Source organism: Myotis myotis, unplaced genomic scaffold (genome assembly GCF_014108235.1).
Source record: "Myotis myotis isolate mMyoMyo1 unplaced genomic scaffold, mMyoMyo1.p scaffold_m19_p_10, whole genome shotgun sequence".
NCBI lineage: Eukaryota > Metazoa > Chordata > Mammalia > Chiroptera > Vespertilionidae > Myotis > Myotis myotis.
This window is the reverse complement of record NW_023416314.1, coordinates 69,571,060-69,591,545: the sequence shown is the minus strand read 5'-3', so window position 1 is coordinate 69,591,545 and position 20,486 is coordinate 69,571,060. Positions and strand designations below refer to the sequence as shown.

Genomic DNA, 20,486 nt, shown 5'->3' with positions numbered 1-20,486 from the left:
AGGCCGACGCTCTATCCACTGAGCCAAACCGGTTTCGGCAATTGTGTCTTTTTTAGAGCAACATTTTCTAGCTTGAACAGCAGGTAATTTCCTGGCTGTTGAGTTTACTATCACCTGAGTAATGATAAAGTTACTAAGATACCATTTTGGCACTGATTTTAGTGTCACTTTTCCAATATTTGGTTAACACATTTGCCTCAGCTTGGGGTGCTGTAACAAAATACTGTCAACTGGGTGGCTTCAGCAACAGAAGTTTATTTTCTCTCAGTTTTGAAGATCACCAGGGTCAGATTCTGGGGAGGCTCTCTTTCTGGCTTGCAGATAGCTGCATTCTTGCTCTCACAGGGCAGAGAGAAAGAAAGTAAGCTCTCTGGTGTCTCCTCTTAAAAGGTCACTAATCCCATCCTGCAGGGCCCAACCTCATGACCTCATCGAAACTGAATTACCTCCCTAAGGCCCATTCTCCAGTTATCACTTTGGGGGTTAGGGCTTCAATGTATGTATTTTAGGAAGAAACAACTCAGCACCCATCTAACTAAAAACTTTTAAACTGTCATGTTTTTTATTAATCTCCATTATGTCCAGTATTATTTCTGGTACTTAGTGGGTGCTTATATTAGTTTTCTAATGCTGCTGTTAACATTCACTAATTGAGTGATTTAAAACAACAAAATTTATTATTTTACAGTTCTGTGTGTGAGAAGTCCAACTTGTATTTCACTATACCCAAGGGGAGAGAAGCAGTATATATCTTACGGGAGGTTCTAGGGGAGAAACCATTTTCTTGCCTTTTCTAGTTGCCACCCACATTCCTTGCCTCTTGCCTCCCCCTCCCCCTTTTTTTCAGATCATGTAATAAAGGAAGTATCTAATGGGGTGCTTTGATATTTTAAACAGAGGAAATGTTTATTGGTGTATTCTTTTTTTTTTTTTTTTTTTTTCATGTTGTAATCTATTTATTTATTTATTTATTTATTTATTTATTTATTTTTTTATTGCTTAAAGTATTACAAAGGGTACCACACATGTGTCCATTTTATCCCCCCGCCCCAGACAGTCCCCTAGCCTCCCCCATCCCCCCATGTCTTATGTCCACTGGTTATGCTTCTATGCATGCATACAAGTCCTTTAGTTGATCTCTTACCCCCCTACCTCCTGCCCCGCAACCCTCCCCGGCCTTCCTGCTGCAGTTTGACAATCTGTTTTAGGGAGCTCTGCCTCTGTATCTATTATTGTTCAAAAGTTTATAATGGTCTCTATTATCCATGAATGAGTGAGATCATGTGGTATTTTTCCTTCATTGACTGGCTTATTTCACTTAGCATAATGCTCTCCAGTTCCATCCATGACGTTGCAAATGGTAAGAGTTCCTTCCTTTTTAGAGCAGCATAGTATTCCATCGTGTAGATGTACCACAGTTTTCTAATCCATTCATCTACTGATGGGCACTTAGGCTGTTTCCAGATCTTAGCTATGGTGAATTGTGCTGCTATGAACATAGGGGTGCATATATCCTTTCTGATTGGTGTTTCTGGTTTCTTGGGATATATTCCTAGAAGTGGGATCACAGGGTCAAATGGGAGTTCCATTTTCAGTTTTTTAAGGAAACTCCATACTGTCTTCCATAGTGGCTGCACCAGTCTGCATTCCCACCAGCAGTGCACAAGTGTTCCTTTTTCTCCACATCCTCTCCAGCACTTGTCGTTTGTTGATTTGTTGATGATAGCCAGTCTGACAGGTGTGAGATGGTACCTCATTGTTGTTTTGATTTGCATCTCTCGGATGATTAGTGACTTTGAGCATGTTTTCATATGTCTCTTGGCTTTCTGAATGTCCTCTTTTGAAAGGTGTCTATTTAGGTCCTTTGCCCATTTTTTGATTGGATTGTTTATCTTCCTTTTGTTAAGTTGTATGAGTTCCCTATAAATTTTGGAGATTAGGCCCTTATCGGATATGACATTGGCAAATATGTTTTCCCACACAGTGGGTTTTCTCGTTGTTTTGTTGATGGTTTCTTTTGCTGTGCAGAAGCTTTTTATTTTGATGTAGTCCCATTTGTTCATTTTCTCTTTAGTTTCAAGTGCCCTAGGAGCTGTATCAGTGAAGAAATTGCTTCGGCATATGTCTGAGATTTTGTTGCCTTTGGATTCTTCTAGAATTTTTATAGTTTCCTGTCGTACATTTAAGTCCTTTATCCATTTTGAGTTTATTTTTGTGTATGGTGTAAGTTGGTGGTCTAGTTTCATTTTCTTGCATATATCTGTCCAATTTTCCCAGCACCATTTATTGAAGAGACTATCTTGGCTCCATTGTATGTTCTTGCCTCCTTTGTCAAATATTAATTGAGCATATTGGTTCGGGCCGATTTCTGGGCTCTCTATTCTATTCCATTGATCTATATGCCTATTCTTGTGCCAGTACCAGGCAGTTTTGAGAACAGTGGCTTTGTAATACATCTTGATATCTGGTATTGAGATCCCACCTACTTTGGTCTTTTTCAGGATTGCTGCAGCTATTCGAGGTCTTTTTTTATTCCAGATGAATTTTTGAAGAGTTCGTTCTAGATCTCTGAAGTATGCCGTTGGTATTTTAATGGGAAGTGCGTTGAATTTATAGATTGCTTTGGGTAGTATGGACATTTTAATGATGTTGATTCTACCAATCCATGAACACGGTATGTTCTTCCATCTGTTTATGTCTTCCTCTATATCTTTTTTCAACGTCCTGTAGTTTTCTGAGTAGAGGTCTTTTACCTCTTTAGTTAAGTTTATTCCTAGGTAGCTTAATTTTTTTGGTGCGATGGTAAACGGGATTGTTTTTATAATCTCTCTTTCTGAAAGTTCACTATTGGTGTATAGAAATGCCTCGGATTTCTTGGGGTTAATTTTGTATCCTGCTACATTGCCAAATTCATGTATTAAGTCCAGTAGCTTTTTGATGGAGTCTCTAGGGTTTTGTATGTATAATATCATGTCGTCTGCAAATAAGGACAGTTTTACTTCCTCTTTTCCAATTTGGATGCCTTTTATTTCTTCTTCTTGCCGAATTGCAATGGCTAACACTTCCAGTACTATGTTGAACAGGAGTGGTGAGAGGGGGCATCCCTGTCTTGTTCCTGTTCTTAGGGGAAATGGTGTTAGTTTTTGTCCATTGAGTATGATGTTGGCTGTGGGCCTGTCATATATGGCTTTTATTATGTTGAGGTATGATCCTTCTACTCCTACCTTGCTGAGAGCTTTTATCAAAAATGGGTGTTGAATTTTGTCAAATGCTTTTTCTGCATCAATTGATATGACCATGTGGTTTTTTTCTTTCAATTTGTTTATGTGATGTATCACGTTTATTGATTTGCGGATATTGTACCATCCTTGCATCCCTGGGATAAATCCTACTTGGTCATGGTGTATGATCTTTCTGATGTACTGCTGGATCCGATTTGCTAAGATTTTGTTGAGGATTTTGGCATCTATGTTCATGAGGGATATTGGCCTGTAATTCTCTTTCATTGTGTTGTCTTTACCTGGTTTTGGTATTAGGGTGATGCTGGCTTCATAGAATGAGCTTGGAAGTGTTCCTTCCTCTTGAATTTTTTGTAGTAGTCTGAGGAGGATAGGTTTTAGTTCTTCCTTGAATGTTTGGTAAAACTCCCCTGTGAAGCCGTCTGGTCCTGGGCTTTTGTTTGCTGGAAGCTTTTTGATGACTGCTTCAATTTCTTCCATAGTTATTGGCCTGTTGAGATTTTTAGATTCTTCCTGATTGAGTTTTGGAATGTTGTATTTTTCTAGGAATTTGTCCATTTCCTCCAGGTTGTCTAGTTTGTTGGAGTAGAGCTGTCCATAGTATTTTTTAACAATCATTTGTATTTCTGTGGGGTCTGTTGTTATTTCGCCTCTATCGTTTCTGATTTTGTTTATTTGGGTCCTCTCTCTTTGCTTCTTGGTGAGTCTGGCTAGAGGTTTGTCAATCTTGTTTATCCTTTCAAAGAACCAGCTCTTGGTTTCATTGATTTTCTGTATTGTTTTTTTGGTCTCTATGTCATTTATTTCTGCTCTAATCTTTATTATCTCCTTCCTTCTGCTCACTCTGGGGTTTTCTTGTTGCTCTCTTTCTAATTCTTTGAGTTGTAGAGTTAGATGATTTACTACCATTTTTTCTTGTTTTTTGAGATAGGCCTGTAGAGCTATAAACTTCCCTCTCAGGACTGCTTTCATTGTGTCCCATAGGTTTTGGATTGTTGTGTTTTCATTGTCATTAGTTTCCAGGATGTTTCGAATTTCTTCTTTGATTTCATTGGTAACCCAATCAATATTTAATAGCATGCTATTCAGCTTCCAGGTGTTTGAGTATTTTGGGTTGTTTTTATTGTAGTTTATTTCTAATATTATGCCATCGTGGTCTGCGAAGACGCTTTTTATGATTTCAATTTTCTTGAATTTGGGGATACTTTGCTTGTGACCCAATATATGGTCTATTTTTGAATATGTCCTATGAGCATTTGAGTAGAATGTATATTCCCTGGCTTTCGGGTGAAGTGTTCTGAAGATGTCTATTAAGTCCATCTGATCTAGTGAGTCATTTAGGATTGCTGTATCTTTGCTGATTATTTGTCTAGAGGACTTATCCAGTGCTGTCAGTGGTGTATTAAAGTCCCCTACTATGATTGTATTGTTGTCGATGTCTCCTTTGATATCTTCCAGGAGTTTTTTTATGAATTTGGGTGCTCCTGCATTGGGTGCATATATGTTTACCAGGATTATATCTTCTTGTTGTATTGATCCCTTTAGTATTATGAAGTGGCCTTCCTTATCTCTTGTTATGGCCTTCACTTTGAGGTCTATTTTGTCCGATATAAGTATTGCTACCCCAGCTTTCTTTTCCTTTCCATTTGCCTGAAAGATATTTTTCCATCCTTTCACTTTCAGTCTGTGTGAGTCCCTTCTAATGAGGTGGGTTTCTTGTAGACAGCAGATGTATGGGTCATGTTTTTTTATCCATTCAGCCACTCGATGTCTTTTGTTTGGAGCATTTAGTCCGTTTACGTTTAAAGTTATTATTGAAAGGTAGTTGTTTGTAGGCATTTCTGTTTTTGTGTGGCTGTTTTCTTTCTGAGCTTTTTATTTCTTATTTTTATACCAGTCCCTTTAGCATTCCTTGCATTGCTGGCTTGGTGGTGATAAACTCCCTTAGCCTTTTTTTGTCTGTGAAGCTTCTTATTTCCCCTTCAAGTTTGAATGATAGCCTTGCTGGATAGAGTATTCTTGGATTCAGTCCTTTGCTTTGCATCACTTTGTAAATTTCCGTCCATTCTTTTCTGGCCTGATGTGTTTCTGTTGAGAAATCATTTGACAATCTAATGGGAGATCCCTTGTATGTAACTTTCCGTCTCTCTCTTGCAGCCTGTAAGATTCTCTCTTTGTCCTGAACATTTGCCATGGTAATTATGATGTGTCTTGGTGTGGGTCTTTTTGGGTTCACCTTGTTTGGGACTCTCTGGGCTTGTGTGACTTTTTTCTTCCCCACCTCAGGGAAGTTTTCTGATATTATTTCTTCTAATAGGTTTTCTAATCCTTGTTCATCCTTCTGTTGTTCTGGTACCCCTATTATTCGTATGTTGTTTCGTTTCATGTTGTCCCAAAGCTCCCTTAGGCTCTCCTCCTGTCTTTTCATTTTTTTCTCCAATTGCAGTACATTTTGGGTGTGTTTTGCTTCCTTGTCTTCTAAATCACTAATTCGGTCCTCCGCTTCTCCTAGTCTACTGTTGATACTTTCAATGGAGTTTTTCATTGCAGCTATATCACTCTTCATATCTTCTTGGGTCTTACTTAAGTTGTTGATTTTTTCATCTGTTTCTTCTAGCTTCTTCCATATGTTATCAATTTTTTCATCTGTTTCTTCTAGCTTCTTCCATATGTTATCGATTTTTTCATCTGTTTCTTCTTGCTTCTTGCTGAGGTTGTCGATTTTTTCCTCCATCCGGTTTATGCACCCTAGGACCCTTATTCTGAATTCTTTTTCTGTCATGTTGCATGCCTCTGTATTACTTAGCTGCTTTTCTGGAGAGTCCTCCTTCTCTTTCCTTTGGGGGTTTCTTTGTCTACCCATGTTTGATCTCACTGACATATCTAGACGTTGAGTCGTTCAGTGGCTGCTCCCTTGGTGGCAGTGACTCCTTGGTCTGCGGTTCCTCTTCGGGCAGTTGCGGTAGCAGCTGCTCTTCAGTTGGCAGCAACTCCTCTGGTGGGTGCTGTTCACAGCTGTGGTGGCTCTTCTGGCTGGTGGGGCGAGGTTTCACGTACAGCTGCTGTTCCTCAGCAGAGGGTGTGGTGCTCAGGAGGTTGCTGTTGCTTGGATCTGCTGTGTTGATTTAAAGGCACAAAATACAACACAACAAGGCACCACGTACCAGGCACTATACACAAATATATTCACGATATTAATAACCCCAAATAAAGGTGACCACCTGAATTAAGAGAATTAGGGGATAAGGAAGAAGGAAGAGAAAAAGAGAAAAGAGAAAAAAGAAAAGAAAATTAGGGACCAAAAAAAGGAGTGCAAAAATGAAAGTGGGAAAAAGGAGGGGGGAAAGTAAAAGCGAGAAAAGAAAGGAAAAGAAAAAAAAAGAGCGAAAAGAGAGAATGAAGTGGAAGAGGGGAAGAGACTTTTTATATGAGGAGAATGCTCCTATAGAACAGCCATTAATCCCAACAAATTCCAGCAACAGCTCCCTGGAGATAAATGCAAACTAGAAACAACCAATAATATAACGATGAAAATAGAATGGAGAACACTAATCCCAAAATAAAATAAAGAGAAAATAAAATGGCACTTTAAAAAAAATGGTAAAATGGTAGCAGTAATAATACTGGTTAAAAATAAGAAGGTAGTAATTAAAAGGGTAAAATCAGGTGATGGAAAAAAGAAGAAAAAAAAAAAGAAGAAGAGGAAAAGAAAAAAAAAAGAAAAAAAAAAAAGAAAGAAAATTGGTTTCTTAGTTAAAAGGTGAAAAAAGAAAAAAAAAAAATATTGCAGTAGTGAAGGTCCTTCGGTTCTTCTATTCTTCAGTGTGGCTCGCCTTAGACCTGCCCGGTATTCAGGAGAGTGTTGAGTTTCCCTGCGATACACTGTTCCTCTGTGTTGTAAACCACAGTCCTTATTTTAAAGCAAGCCGCATTTGTTTCCCAGACTGCCTTATTTTGTGTTTAGCAAAGAGTCAGTTTGTGGGTCAGCCTCTGGGTGGCAGTGTTCTGGGGTTGGCCTCTGAGGCTACAGGGCCTCTCTGTCCAGTGGAAGTTCACTGCCCAGAGCTGGCTGCGTAAGAGTTACCAGTGCTGTGTTGTTGCTGGGATTGAAAATCCCTCTATAGGCCAGACCCTGTTAACTCCCAGGGACTGATCAGGTTATTTTAATCCTTGATCTCCTACAGGGTGGGATCTGGGTGTGGCTGTGCTCCTTGCCTGGGGGCTGGGGGGAGGAGTCTCACTCTCCGGAGAGAATGGCTGCCTCAGACGTGGGCTCAGGGGTGTCTCAGCACTCAATTCGCTGCCACCTCTCCTGGCCCCCCTTCTCTCCTCAGTCTCTCCCCAGATTCCACTCCTCCGCACACTCTCCCTCTCTTCAGCACAGGTGAGTGTCTGTATCCGAAATGTCCCATGAACAGGGTTCAGTGAAAACAAACAAACAAACGCCGGCCGCGGAAACGGGGAAGGCTTGGTTTCTGTAAGCTTCTTCTCTTACCGGGACTGCATGGTCTGATCAGCTCTTCAGGCTGCTCCCTTTAGGCTCAGTCCTCTGTGATCACAGAACCCAGCTCTCAATTCCCCCGGCAGCGCCAGGAATCCCGCGGTTCTCCTTTCCCCCGTCAGGGGCTGTGCCTGTCCCAAGGGACGCGGCTGTCTGCCACGCGGTCTCCCTCCGACTCTCTGGGCTCAGAGGTCTGGCAAACTTTCCTGCCCAAATCCCTGGTTTTTTTACCTTTCCAGGGGAGTTCTGCTCTTCCCGGCTGTAAACTGTCTCGCCAGCTGAGGAATTTTGCCAATTCGGGGTGGATGTTACTAGTTTCAGCTGCTCACTCCATTTGCTCAGGGACACGACCTGGGACGCGTCTGCCTATACCGCCGCCATCTTCCTGAATCTCCCCTCTATTACTTTCTATTGGTGTATTCTGATATTATTTTAAACATCACCAAACCTAAACAAACAAAAATAACAAATAATAACAGGAACAAAGATGGTGCAATGATTTTGCCAACATTAATCATTACTTTTTTAATAAAAGTGTACAGAAGTTGGTTAAATTGTAAAAGCCAGTGGCATTGACACAAAGAAGAATTACATTCACTTGTGGGATACTTCTGGGAAAATGGGAATTCTATTCAGGAGATTGATTATTTGAGAATTGTTAGCAAGTTCCCAATGAAGGGAGAGAGAGGGGTTTCATAGGAAATTAGTATTTCAAGTGCTCAAGCAATTGATATTGTTTATCTTTATTTCAAAGGCAAAGTCAGCCTCTTTTTTGTTGTTTGTTTGTTTGTTAATGCTCACCTGAAGATATTTTTCCATTGATTTTTAGAGAGAGTGGAAGGGTGAGGTAGAGAGGAGAGAGATGAACGTTGATGTGAGAGAGACACGTCGATTGGTTGCCTCCCTCACATGCCCCAACCAGGGCTGGGGATTGAGACTGCAACCGAGGTACATGTCCTTGACCAGAATTGAAACCAGAACCCTTTAGTCTGTAAGCCGATGCTCTATCCACTGAGCCAAACCAGCTAGGGCAGCCTCTTTATACTGAACCAAGAATAAGCAGTGTCTAAATATTTGCCCTGGCAGAATTTGCTCCAAGGTGCTTATTATGTTTTTTCCTTTTTTTCTTACTGTTGTGGCTGAAGTTTATTTATAGTTCAATATACTTGATAAGCAAAAATGATACTAAGATAATTTTTTCTTTTGTATGTATACTATGTGTGTGAACCTGGATCTTTTCTACCTTTTAGTCTACTTGTGGATGTTCATGCAATTTTTTTTAGTTAAACGTTTTAGTGAAAGTTTATAACACAGTTTTAAAAATTACTGGGATCAAGGGGCCAGATAGTAAACTACATCATCAATGTTGTGGGTTTCTTTGCCCAATTCAGCTAGGAATTAGGTTAAGGAAACATGAAAAGAGATAGCAGGCATATCCTGGGCCCAAGCATAGTTTTGATTTCTCAATTCTCCTTATTCTCTTTTTGCCAGAGGTGTTGGGGAAGCATTTGAGATGACCACTGGTAGCAAATCTAGTACAGCCTTCTTTCGGAGCGTATTGGGCCACTTCCTTGAATATACCACCAGCTATGCCCATTTTATTGAGGGGGAAATGGGTAAGCCAGCATCCCGGGGATACTGAAAGACAGTGAACTCAAAATGGTGTTTGTGGGAGCTGCACCTGTGTTCTCATTGCCCCAGAGTACCATCAGTTCACTTGCTTCTGAAGCTGTCACGAAATCTGTTAACAAAATTCAACTGAGTGAATGTGAAGATCTAGTTGGTTTTATTATGTGATTCATAAATCAGACAGCATCCCATGTAGTAACTAGAGGGCACTCTCTCGGTCCCTTTGTATTACATCTTCAAAGCCAGCAACATTGCACCTCTGACCATTTCCCCTTAATCACATCTCTCTCTTTGACTTCCCTGTTCCATTTTGTTATTGTTATAGAGCTGACTACTTTTATTTATTTTTAAATATTTTTTCATTTTTAAAATTATAGTTGACAGAACTATTCTACTTTTAAGGACCCTGTGATTACATTGGGTGCCGGGGTCCAACCCCAGCGGGTCCAGGGGTCCCCAAAGGTGTGGACGGAGTCGGCGAAGAAGGAATGACACGGAGTCAGTGTTCAGTTGATCAGCAGCCTAGCCAGGATCTCCAGCCAAGTTCTGGTCTGGATCTCCAGAGAGGTTCTGCTTTGGATCTCCAGCCAAGTTCTGTGTCCATGTTCTCTTGCTAGGTTCTCCAGGTTCTCCAGCCAGGTTCTGTAGCCATGTTCCCTCGCTAGGTTCTCCAGCCAGGTTCAGTCACCAGGTTCTAATCAGGTTCTTTTGCCAATTTCTGTAGTCAGGTTCAGTCCAGGATCTTTTGCCATGTTCTCTCCAGCGAAGTTCTTCTGTCTCTAGTTCTGTGTAGGTTCTGTCTTCTAAGTTCTGTGTGTAGGTTCTGTCTTCTTTCTGTCTTGTTACATCTGTATTTATACCAGTTGATTCAATCCTATCAATCTCTATTACAAAGGTTAGGGCGTTTCTTATCTCCATTCCAGGGAGTAAAGATTATGTAGCTTAAGCATGATTGTTCGTAGTTAAAGTGATTAATTACCCGCCTGGCACTTAGTTAAGAGGTTTTATTCCCTCCCTAACTTCAGGGGAAAATCCCTACCTGGGGAAACAACCTTTCTCAGAGACCTTGGTTAAAACACATAGTGCCAAGAAGGTGAGCAAACATATTAAGAACAGTATGCCATATATGCCAGGTCCCTTGAAACAGCAAGGATGGACCGGCTCCCAGCAATTGGGCTCACTTGGATGATCCAGGTTATACTCTCTGTCTTAATTAAGGTAATCTGAATATCCACCTTAACTCTATCAGTTACCTTAATTTCCTTTTGCCATGTAACCTAACATATTCAGAGCTTCGGGGGATTGGGATATGGACATTTATTAGACCATTATTCTGTGTTTCATAAATAGTTGCTGCTGGAATGAGAATCACTTCTGAGTTACATATAAAACAATTCTAACTGTTTAGCTACATTGTTTCTGTAGATATTTACAAGAATATCATAACTATTGGAATGATAAATATCCATGACTCTTCTGTCTTGATTCAGTGTTTCATTCTCTTTCCTTGAAAATTGTAAATTGTCTACTTTATTCATTGTTTTTTTTGTATAGTTCTTGCTTACATAAATCAGAAAATGTAGGCTAAAGGTACTTTTATTAGAAGTTGTTCATGTTTAAATTGAAAAATTAACTTGACTATCAGTTAGGAAAATGGTGTTTATTTGACATGAATATTCTCACAAAATTGGCTGCAACACTACATACCAAATCCAGATTATAGCTATACTAGAGGCCCAGTGCATGAATTTGTGTATGGGTGGGGTCCCTCAGCCTGGCCGGCGATCAGGGCCGATCCGGGCCATCTTGCCCAGTCGCAATCAGGGCCAATCGGGGATGGCCGGGGGGATGGACCACAGGAGGCTGGCCAGCCACGGGAGGTGGCTGTGGGAGCGCACTGACCACCAGGGGGCAGCTCCTGTGTTGAGCATCTGCCCCGTGGTGGTCAGTGCACGCCATAGCAACCGGTCGACCGGTTGTTCGGTTGACCCGTCATAACGGACACTTAGGCTTTTATATATATAGATAATATACTTCAAATACCTAGATTATTTCATGTGACTTTAAGCACGTACAACTGTATCTTCCAGGAACTATGCAAAAAAAAAAGGTAACATCTAATTGAGGGTAAGACTTTTAAAACTAGGGATATAAGGCCATAAAAATTCATGAGATGGTCAGGATTCAATATTTTTGTTTATTTAAAGTTTATGTTTAGTTTTGATAACTTGATAGCTTATAAAATTGAGACTGACTTTTAATTTCTCATTAAAATACTGGCCAAGTACTCTAGAAGCAAAAATGCCATCTTTAAAAAAATATTTCCGAAACCCACACAGTTCATAATAATAGTGTTTTATTGATCTTATACAAGTAAATGTTTCTAGTGAAAGACCTGTTCATATTAATATTAAAGTTTTGACAATTATAGGCAGGAGCCTGTGTACTTCCCTCTCAAGAGCTGAGGGTGACTGTTATTTTGTGAACTTGCACTTCTCTAGACCTGGAAGAAGGTGCATGCAAAGTGGGCAGACTCTTCTGCCTCCCTCATACCTTGCCTCTAAAACTCACCTTGCCACTATATTAGTACTAGAGGCCCAGTGCACAAAATTCGTTCACAGGTAGGGTCCCTAGAAACTGCCAACCAGGACCTCCCTTCCCACAGTTGGCTGGCCAGACCCGCCCCCTGGTCGAACTTCCAGTCGAACTCCTGTTGAGGGGACAATTTGCATATTAGGCTTTTATTATATTAGTATGATGGGAGTCACAAAGGTGAGGGCTCCTTGGATGATTAGTTGAAAATGGCAATGACCTAGATTTAAGATCAGGATAAAAATCTGAGGGAAGGGAGATAAGGAATAAGAAAATACAATAGATGTTGCTTTTTGAAGTGTTTTGCCTGGCCCCCACATTTGTGAGAGAAACTTTTTCTCTATAAATATACAAGGAAAAGCTACAAAATTGTTCCTCAGACCTGAGCTTACACTTGTCATTAACCAATGAACTTATATGCATACTAGAGGCCCGATGCACGAAATTTGTGCAACAGTAGGCCTTACTTCCCCCGGCTGCCAGCACTGGCTTCCCTCTGGCCCCCGGGACCCGGGCTTCCCTTGCAGCCCCGGCTTTGTCCAGAAGGACATCCACTCTAATTAGCATATTATGCTTTTATTATTATAGATGTGCATAGCTCATGGACAGACAGTTGTGCAGGGAAGGCCTGGAAGGAGTCAGTGGGGTGGGGAGGGAATATCTGTATACTTTCATAAATAAAAATAAGTTTTTAATAAATACATGTTACATAGTTCTCTAAAGATTCCTTTTAACAAGATGACCCATAGATAGCACTTTTTTAAAAAAAAAAAAAAAAAAGGAACTACTTTATATATTTAAGTAATATGTGTTCCCTGTAGAAAAAGTCAGAAAACACAAGAAAAGAATGATTGTTACCCTCCAAAGTCCCTTTGCTGGAAGCTTCAGAATGCCAAAACGAAAAACATCAGAGTTTGGAGTAAGGAAAGGTTTATTGACCAAGAAGGCACCAACCAAGAAGATGGGGGCCCTGGTAGTTCCTCAGATCCATTTTAAGAAGTACAAGATCCAGGCTTCTTTTTATGTCAAAGGAAGGGAAAATGGGAGGGGCTATTTTTGTAAAAATTCAAGCCCCACCCAGAATTCCTCTAAATATTAGCTTGTCTAAAGCAGGAGCCATAAGGCCATGAGAACAACACAGGCTTAAACAAGTGGAGTCAGAGAGATAGCATTTCACTGGGTTCATAATCATCCAGAGTCCACCAACTAGAAACTACCATTCTCGAAATATGATATATGAAATGTCAGCTGGATTTAAAGGATATTACCATTCCTTTTCACTATTTGTATAAAATAAGAGGACATAGGTTCTGAATATTGACTCATAGTGGGCCTGGTTGAGTGGATGGTGTGGTTTTTGTAATCTTCTAAGAAGGAGGGGTGTTTGAAAGGAGAGAAATTTGAGCTGATTGACATTTGCCAAGGATAATTATCATGTCTTACAATTTAAGAACTTGAAGATACCTCAATAAAAATATATGTCAGGCTATAAATCATTTACTGCTAACCCTTATCTGGCGAAGGTCCATGCCATTTGCTGCCATGTAAAAAGAGAAACACAGCTGTCAGTGGACTCCCTTCCTTCTGCAGATCACTTTATACCTCCTGTAGCTGCTGTATCTTGTTGAACTAAAAGCTTCAAGGAAATGAAAAGTATTTCCTTATATTTGAATGTTGGCCAAACCCATGCTATTCAAATATATAAAGCCCTGGTTATATAGTACCTTTTTAATCTAAAACTAAGATTATACTTAAAATCGGGGGTGGGGAAACTTTTTTCTGCCAAGGCCATTTGGGTATTTATAACATCATTCTCCGGCCATACAAAATTATCAGCTAAAAATTAGCCTACTGTATTTTGGTCAAACAATTAACTCACCCCTGATGCGTTGGAAGGGCCAGACATTCCCCACCCCTGCATTTAGTTCTCTAATGTACACCTTCATTTATCTCATTCTTTTATTCCTCTTACAATTCTCCAAATACCAGGTAATCAGACTGGTTAGGTATTTTGGAATAGGAATGTCATATTCCTACTTTCACTCTCACTCCATTTTTTTTTCCTAAAAAATCCTCACTGAAAAATACTTTATATAAAGTCACATACTAAATAGCCACCTCTTGAGAAATAGATAAAGTTGCAAAGTAAGCAGACTTTCTTTGGCTTTCTTATGTACAGCTCTTTTGTACTCATAGCCACTGGCTGTAGCTTTTACATTTTCTCCTATAAAAATTTTGGTATGCTATAACATATCACAAATAATATATCATATTATAAAGAAGATTGATGGGCTTTGAATTTTAAATTGGTCCAAATTCATTTTATTATAGTAGCTTTCATATGTGCCTCTTGGGAATTTGTTCAACTACTATTGAAAAGAGAAGCAAAGTTTTCCACCTCTTAATTGAGATAAACAACATTTTGCTTGTAGGCCTTTGGTAGGCGTGATTATTTGATATAGATTTACAGCTCAGGTGGCCATGTATAGGCCTTGCTATTATATTTTTAGTGCCTTTTAAATTCAGAAAAGTTTTAATGTAAATTCCAATATAGTGGGAAGGCCACATAGCAGTGAAGGGATTTTATCTTAAAAGCAAGACCAGGAGAGGTGATAATTTTGTAACTAGATAATAGTAATTATGTAGTTCAGATCATTGCAATGAAAGTATGAGTGGAAGTTACTTGGGACTAGCATTTCTTTTTCTTCTGGCCTCTCCAAGATGGTAGAATGAGCAAAGGCAGGCAAGTTTTATTGCAGTCACTCAACATTGTCCAGTTGTTTTGTGTATATAATTAAAGCCAGCCTTATTTTATGTTGTTCTTATCCCCTCTTTTTAAAATTTTAATGGGCTGTGATATTTACCAAGGTTTAAGCAAGGCTATCTTCTACAGGTAAAAAGTTAGCTCCAAATCAATTAGTTGAGCAGATGTCAGTTTCTTAGAGGTTATAAAAAGATAGTTTCTTCTCAGAATGGAACTTCCTGAATGGCTGGTGTATAATTTGGCAATCCAACAATACGAGATAGCATGAACTTCATTTTATCCCTTAGGTACCAAGGACAGTCAGTGTCTTAGATTTTTCTGAAATTCAAAAGATGTATATAAATGTATGTGAATTATTTTTCCTTATTTTAAAAGTGTTATGTGTACATTCCCAACAATTTAAAAATAAATATGTGTATGTAAAATAAAAGCATGAATACATCTCTCCTTTTTATCCCACTTCCCAAAAGACACCACTATAAGCCGATTTAGTTTGTGCATACACAGACATGTATACATCTGTATCTATAAAAATATACACATAATTTCTTTAAAAAATCAGAGTATACTTATTCTTTATTGTTTTTAGTTAACTATACATTGTGAACATTTTTGCAGGACAGTAGGTCTAGCTTCCTATACCCCATTCCCTTGGATAATGGATTTCCCTATTTCCTTACTGATCGATTAGGTTGTTGTTTTTTCCTGCTAAGGACTTACAGCGAGCATCCTTGTATATGTGTCTGCCTACTTGTTTAAGAATGACTATAGGATAGTTTTCCAGAGTTTATATTTCCAGCCCAAAGGGTATGTACTTAGAACATTTTGATTATGTTGTCAAATAAGCCTTCAAATAAGAATAAATTTATAAGCCTGCTATCAACATATGCGAGTTCATTTTTCTACATCTTCAATGATATAGTTGCTTGTTTATGATCTAGAGAACATAAGTTATAAATACTAAATCTCAAGGTTATTTATAAGTTTCATTTTTGGCTTCTATAAATCATTTTCAAAACTTGGTCCTACTCATACAACTTAATAAAAGGAAGATTAACAATCCAATAAAAAAAAAAAAATGGGCAAAGGACCTAAATAGACACTTTTTGAAAGAGGGCATACAGAAGGCCAAGAGACATATGAAATATGCTCAAAGTCACTAATCATCCTAGAGATGCAAATCAAACAACAATGAGTTACCATCTCACACCTGTCAGAATGGCTATCATAAACAGATCAACAAACGACAAGTGCTGTGAGGATGTGGAGAAAAAGGAACCTCCTCTTACACTACTGGTGCAGGAATGAAGACTGGTGCAGCCACTGTGGAAAACAGTATAGTGTTTCCTCAAGAAATTAAAAATGGAACTCCCATTTGACCCAATAATCCCACTTCTAGGAATATATCCAAAGAAATCAGAAACACCAATCAGAAAGGATATATGCACCCCTATGTTCATAGCAGCACAATTTACCATAGCTAAGATTTGGAAACAGCTGAAGTGCCCATCAGCAGATGAATGGATTAGAAAACTGTGGTACATCTACACAATGGACTACTACGCTGTAGTAACAAAACAAAACAAAAAAAAAAAAAGCAACTCTTACCATTTGCCACAGCATGGGTGGACCTGGAGAGCATCATGCTAAGTGAAATAAGCCAGTCAGAGAAAGATAAATATCACATGATGTCACTCATTTGTGGAATATAATGAACAATGTAAACTGATGAACAAAAATAGAGCCAGAGCCAGAGAAGCATCGATCAGATGCTCAAACCTCAGAGGGAAGGTAGGGGAGGGTGGGGGTAAGGGGGAAATATCAACCAAAGGACTTGTATGCATGCACATAAGCCTAACAAACGGACACAGACACCACGGGGATGAGGGCATGAGCCGGTGGGGTGGGGGAGTGGGAGGGGCAATGGGGGATATGGACACATGTAATACCTTAATAAAGAAAGAAAAAAAAAATAGAGCCAGAGGGAGAAAAATAATATTTTAGAATATAATAGAAGTAATCCTGTTATTTGTAGATTTTTAATATTTCCTACATCTTTTGTGATATCATACTATACTAGTATAGTTTTGGTAATATTATTATACTTAAAATCCTTTTTTCTTGAAATATTAATGTTTATTACATGTAATATTATATTTAAGATCCTTTTTCTTGAATAATTGGTGTTTACTGCATGTAACATTATATTTAAAATCATTTTTCGTGAGAGAAAAAAAAGAATAAAGAAAACATAAAAAAAAAAAGAGGAAAAAAATCTGGTCCTTTTAGTACTTTTCTTTTATTGCTTCCAAATCTGTTCAGATATGGAATGTGATAATCAAGACAAGACAATCCCTTTTTGTTATTACAGGTGTGAAATATCTTTTAAGGAATTTATCATTCATTGCCAAATACTTCTCATGTTGAATATTTCTCATATAACCAGTCAAGTCAGAATATTCACTTCAAAAGCTTGCTCTTTCAAGTAGAAGTTCAAGGACAGCTTTTGAACCTGTCATTCTCCTTGCTGAAATTTATATATGATCACTTTTTAAATACCCCTTGAGTTTTATTGAGTACCTAACACTGGTTATAATGGGGATTGAACAATAATTTAGAACATATTAAAGGAAACTTTATTATGTTAACAATGTCTGAGCTTTATTTATTTATTGCTTGCTTTTTGCAGGTGGATTCACCAATGAACTTGAAGCATCCCCATGACTTAGTCATATTAATGAGACAAGAAACAACAGTTAACTACCTCAAAGAATTGGAGGTGAGGCAAGTGGGCATGCGATATGCAGCTGAAACTTGTTGCATTTCACAGGAGTTATTGTATTGTGAACGTAGAAACATTCAAACCTGTAAAGAATTTTTTTGTGAGGTTTTTTTTGAGCCAAACTGTCAACAAGTGCTGGGAAGCAGAATCTCAAAGGATTGAGATAGTGCTCCAGAGAATGGCGTGGTTTTTTTAACCTATTTTTATACATTTTAATGAAAAGAGGAGATGTAGGTAGATTATGGGAAATCCATTGTTGATAGATTAGAGAGGCAGGAGAAAGCAAAAGGGGGGAACCTCTGGGATTGGATAAAGAGTAAAATGATAGACACATAATTCTTTTTACTTAGGTGAGTACAGGATAGTTAACAGTCAACAATTAACATGATAATAACAATGAAGGAATTTGTGGTATCTGTCCTGGCACCCAGAACATTTGGCTGTGCCCTGAGGGTCCGGAAAAAAGGGAAGTTACAAGTTACCCTGACATTTCTTTTTTTTTTTTTTTTTTTTTTTTTTTTTTGATGCATCTTAAACTCTTTACCCTGACATTTCAATATGTTATCGTAGATGCAAAAGCACAATAAGCTCAGTTAAGGTAAAGATTGACCTTGTCAGGGAAGATATCAGCCTAGGAGTTGACTACCCACCATAACTGCTTTTAGTTCAAGTTTAATTTCAAACCATCCTTGTGGTTACTTTAGATTTTGGAGTTTGCAAGACTGCCATCTAGGCCTTCTTTGAGCTTGCCAATAGGTATATTTATCAGGCTTCATGCTTGGAAGCTTGATCTGTCTTTAAAAAACAGTGTTCAAAAGATGCAATGGTACAGAAAATACTTTTTATTTTCAGATGCATAGGCACATTGTATATGTTTAATGCTATCCCATTTTTTAGGGGTTATCCTATATAATAAAAGGGTAATATGCAAATTGACCCTAACTGCGGAATGACTGGGAACAATCGGCTGCTGTGATGCGCACTGACCACCAGGGGGGCAGACGCACAACGCAGGAGCTGCCCTCTGGTGGTTAGTGCTCTCCGACAGGGGGAGCTCCGCTCAGCCACAAGCCAGGCTGACTGCTGTGAGCGCAGCGGTGGCAGTAGACTCTCCTGCATTCTTGGCAGCGCTAAGGATGTTCGACTGCGGCTTAGGCCCAATCCCCCGAGGAGCAGGCCTAAGCTGGCAGGTGGACATCCCCCAAGGGGTCCCAGACTGCGAGAGGCGCAGGCCAGGCTAAGGGACCCCCCTGAGAGTGCAAATTTTTGTGCACCTGGCCTCCAATTATGACATAATATAAAGAGAAAAAGCCTTAAATTAGAGTATATACAGGGGGGAATGCCATTCACCACATCAGTGAAAATACAAATGAGAAATGTTGAGTCCACTAATTATTGGTTAAGGTAGTGTATTGAGTTTATACTTAATACACTCCTTTTGCTTCATATACACAGCAATAGCTGATAAAATATAAAGTGGAAATCAAAATAAAATGGTGCCAGGCCTAACTGCAACATAAACATCTCCATGGACCAGAAATGGAACAGACACACTAAGTTGGGAAAGTGCCTGAAGCTACAAACCTGCTGGTTTCCAAGGCCAGGAGCACCCTATGGTGTGTGGTAGATCATTTCTGAGGAGTTAAGAGAACTGGCAATATTCCATGCAAGATGAAGAGAATCAGGCTTACTGCTTGAGGACTGGGATGGAGCATCTGTTCATGAAAAGAGTCTGGGAAAGACAAGACAAAACCTGATGATCAAAAAAGGAACTGAACCATCCAATGGCTAAATAATTGCATCTTCAATTTCCCGAAACCCATTTTAGGGCAGAATATTACTTTGAGGTAGAAACTCCAAACCAAAATTATAAGATCTGTTTTTGGTCTTGAGAACTGGATAGAACCAAAACTGTTAGAGAGAAGAGCTGGTCATGGAGTGGTTGGGGAGAGATAGATGATGAGGGATGAAGAGTGACTCGAGGGTTTTTGATCCAGGAGATTGAAAGGATGGATTGATGATAGCTGAGGTAGAGAAGACTACAGGATGTGTAGGATTGGGGAGTTTATGGAAATCAATGATAGTCTGGCTTTGGTATGTTAAGTTTGTGGTACCTATTAGACATCTAAGTGGAGACATCGGGTAGGGAGTTGGTTCTTCAAGTGTGGACTCTGAAGTAAAGGTGTGACAGGAGAGATGTAACTTTGTTTATCATTGACATGCAGACTTAAAGGCCATGAGACTAGATAATACAATTTATATGCAAAGTAGTGACAACTAGGTAGACTTCTTTGATATCAGAAGAAAATGGAGGAATGAATAATTTCAGACTGTTAAGAGAAAATCAGTCAAACTAGAATTTTATATTTTTTTAAACTATCATTTAAGAATGAGAACAAAGCAAAGATGTTTTCTGACATAAAAGACAGAGTTTACTCATTTAAATAAAATTAAAGGTATACTTTTGCAAGAAGAAAAGTAAATCCAGTAAAAGCTACATCTGAATAGTCAGTAAAAACATTGATGAAAAAGTTGCTAAACTTATTTAAATATTTTTTGTGTTTGTGTTTTAAAAGATAAAACTAAATAAAATTAACTATGTTGTCGGTTTGGGGCATGGTTAGTAATTAGTTAAAGCATGTTAGACTCTTTTGTCGTGTTCAGGAGAAGGTAAAAGAAACTGAATACATTAAAATCCTGTTGGGAAATTTATGATCAAACATTAAAAAACTTAAGACTATTGACATCTTTCAAGTTGTCTTGCCAAAAGTAGAAGTCTAATCAAACCACCATGTAATTTATTTTTCAATATAATTGGTTTCCTGTCAATTTAGTATTTTATTTTTTGTTTTAAAAGATGATTCTGACCCAGCCAGTGTGGCTCAGTGGTTGAGCGTCCACATATTGAAAATATATTTAGTCTCATTAATGATTGATTAGTTAAGATAGTCTACATTTTTTGTAGTACATTAGTCAATT

At 38.7% G+C, this 20,486-nt stretch overlaps 1 protein-coding gene across 8 annotated transcripts in view; it reads left to right on the top strand.

Annotated features, from left to right (window-relative positions):
* The window catches only part of TTC17 (tetratricopeptide repeat domain 17), a 96,118-nt gene that overhangs the window by 12,417 nt on the left and 63,215 nt on the right, over nucleotides 1-20,486 (top strand). For 6 of the 8 annotated variants that reach the window (XM_036326139.1, XM_036326136.1, XM_036326138.1 and 3 more), the window contains exon 2: nucleotides 17,415-17,504. The exons of 1 other annotated variant lie outside the window; for it this stretch is intronic. In XM_036326139.1, the coding sequence (XP_036182032.1) occupies nucleotides 17,415-17,504 (90 nt within the window). Of the gene's footprint in view, nucleotides 1-9,314; nucleotides 9,357-17,414; nucleotides 17,505-20,486 lie in introns of those variants that run through there. One more of the 8 variants, XM_036326137.1, reaches the window with a different exon arrangement.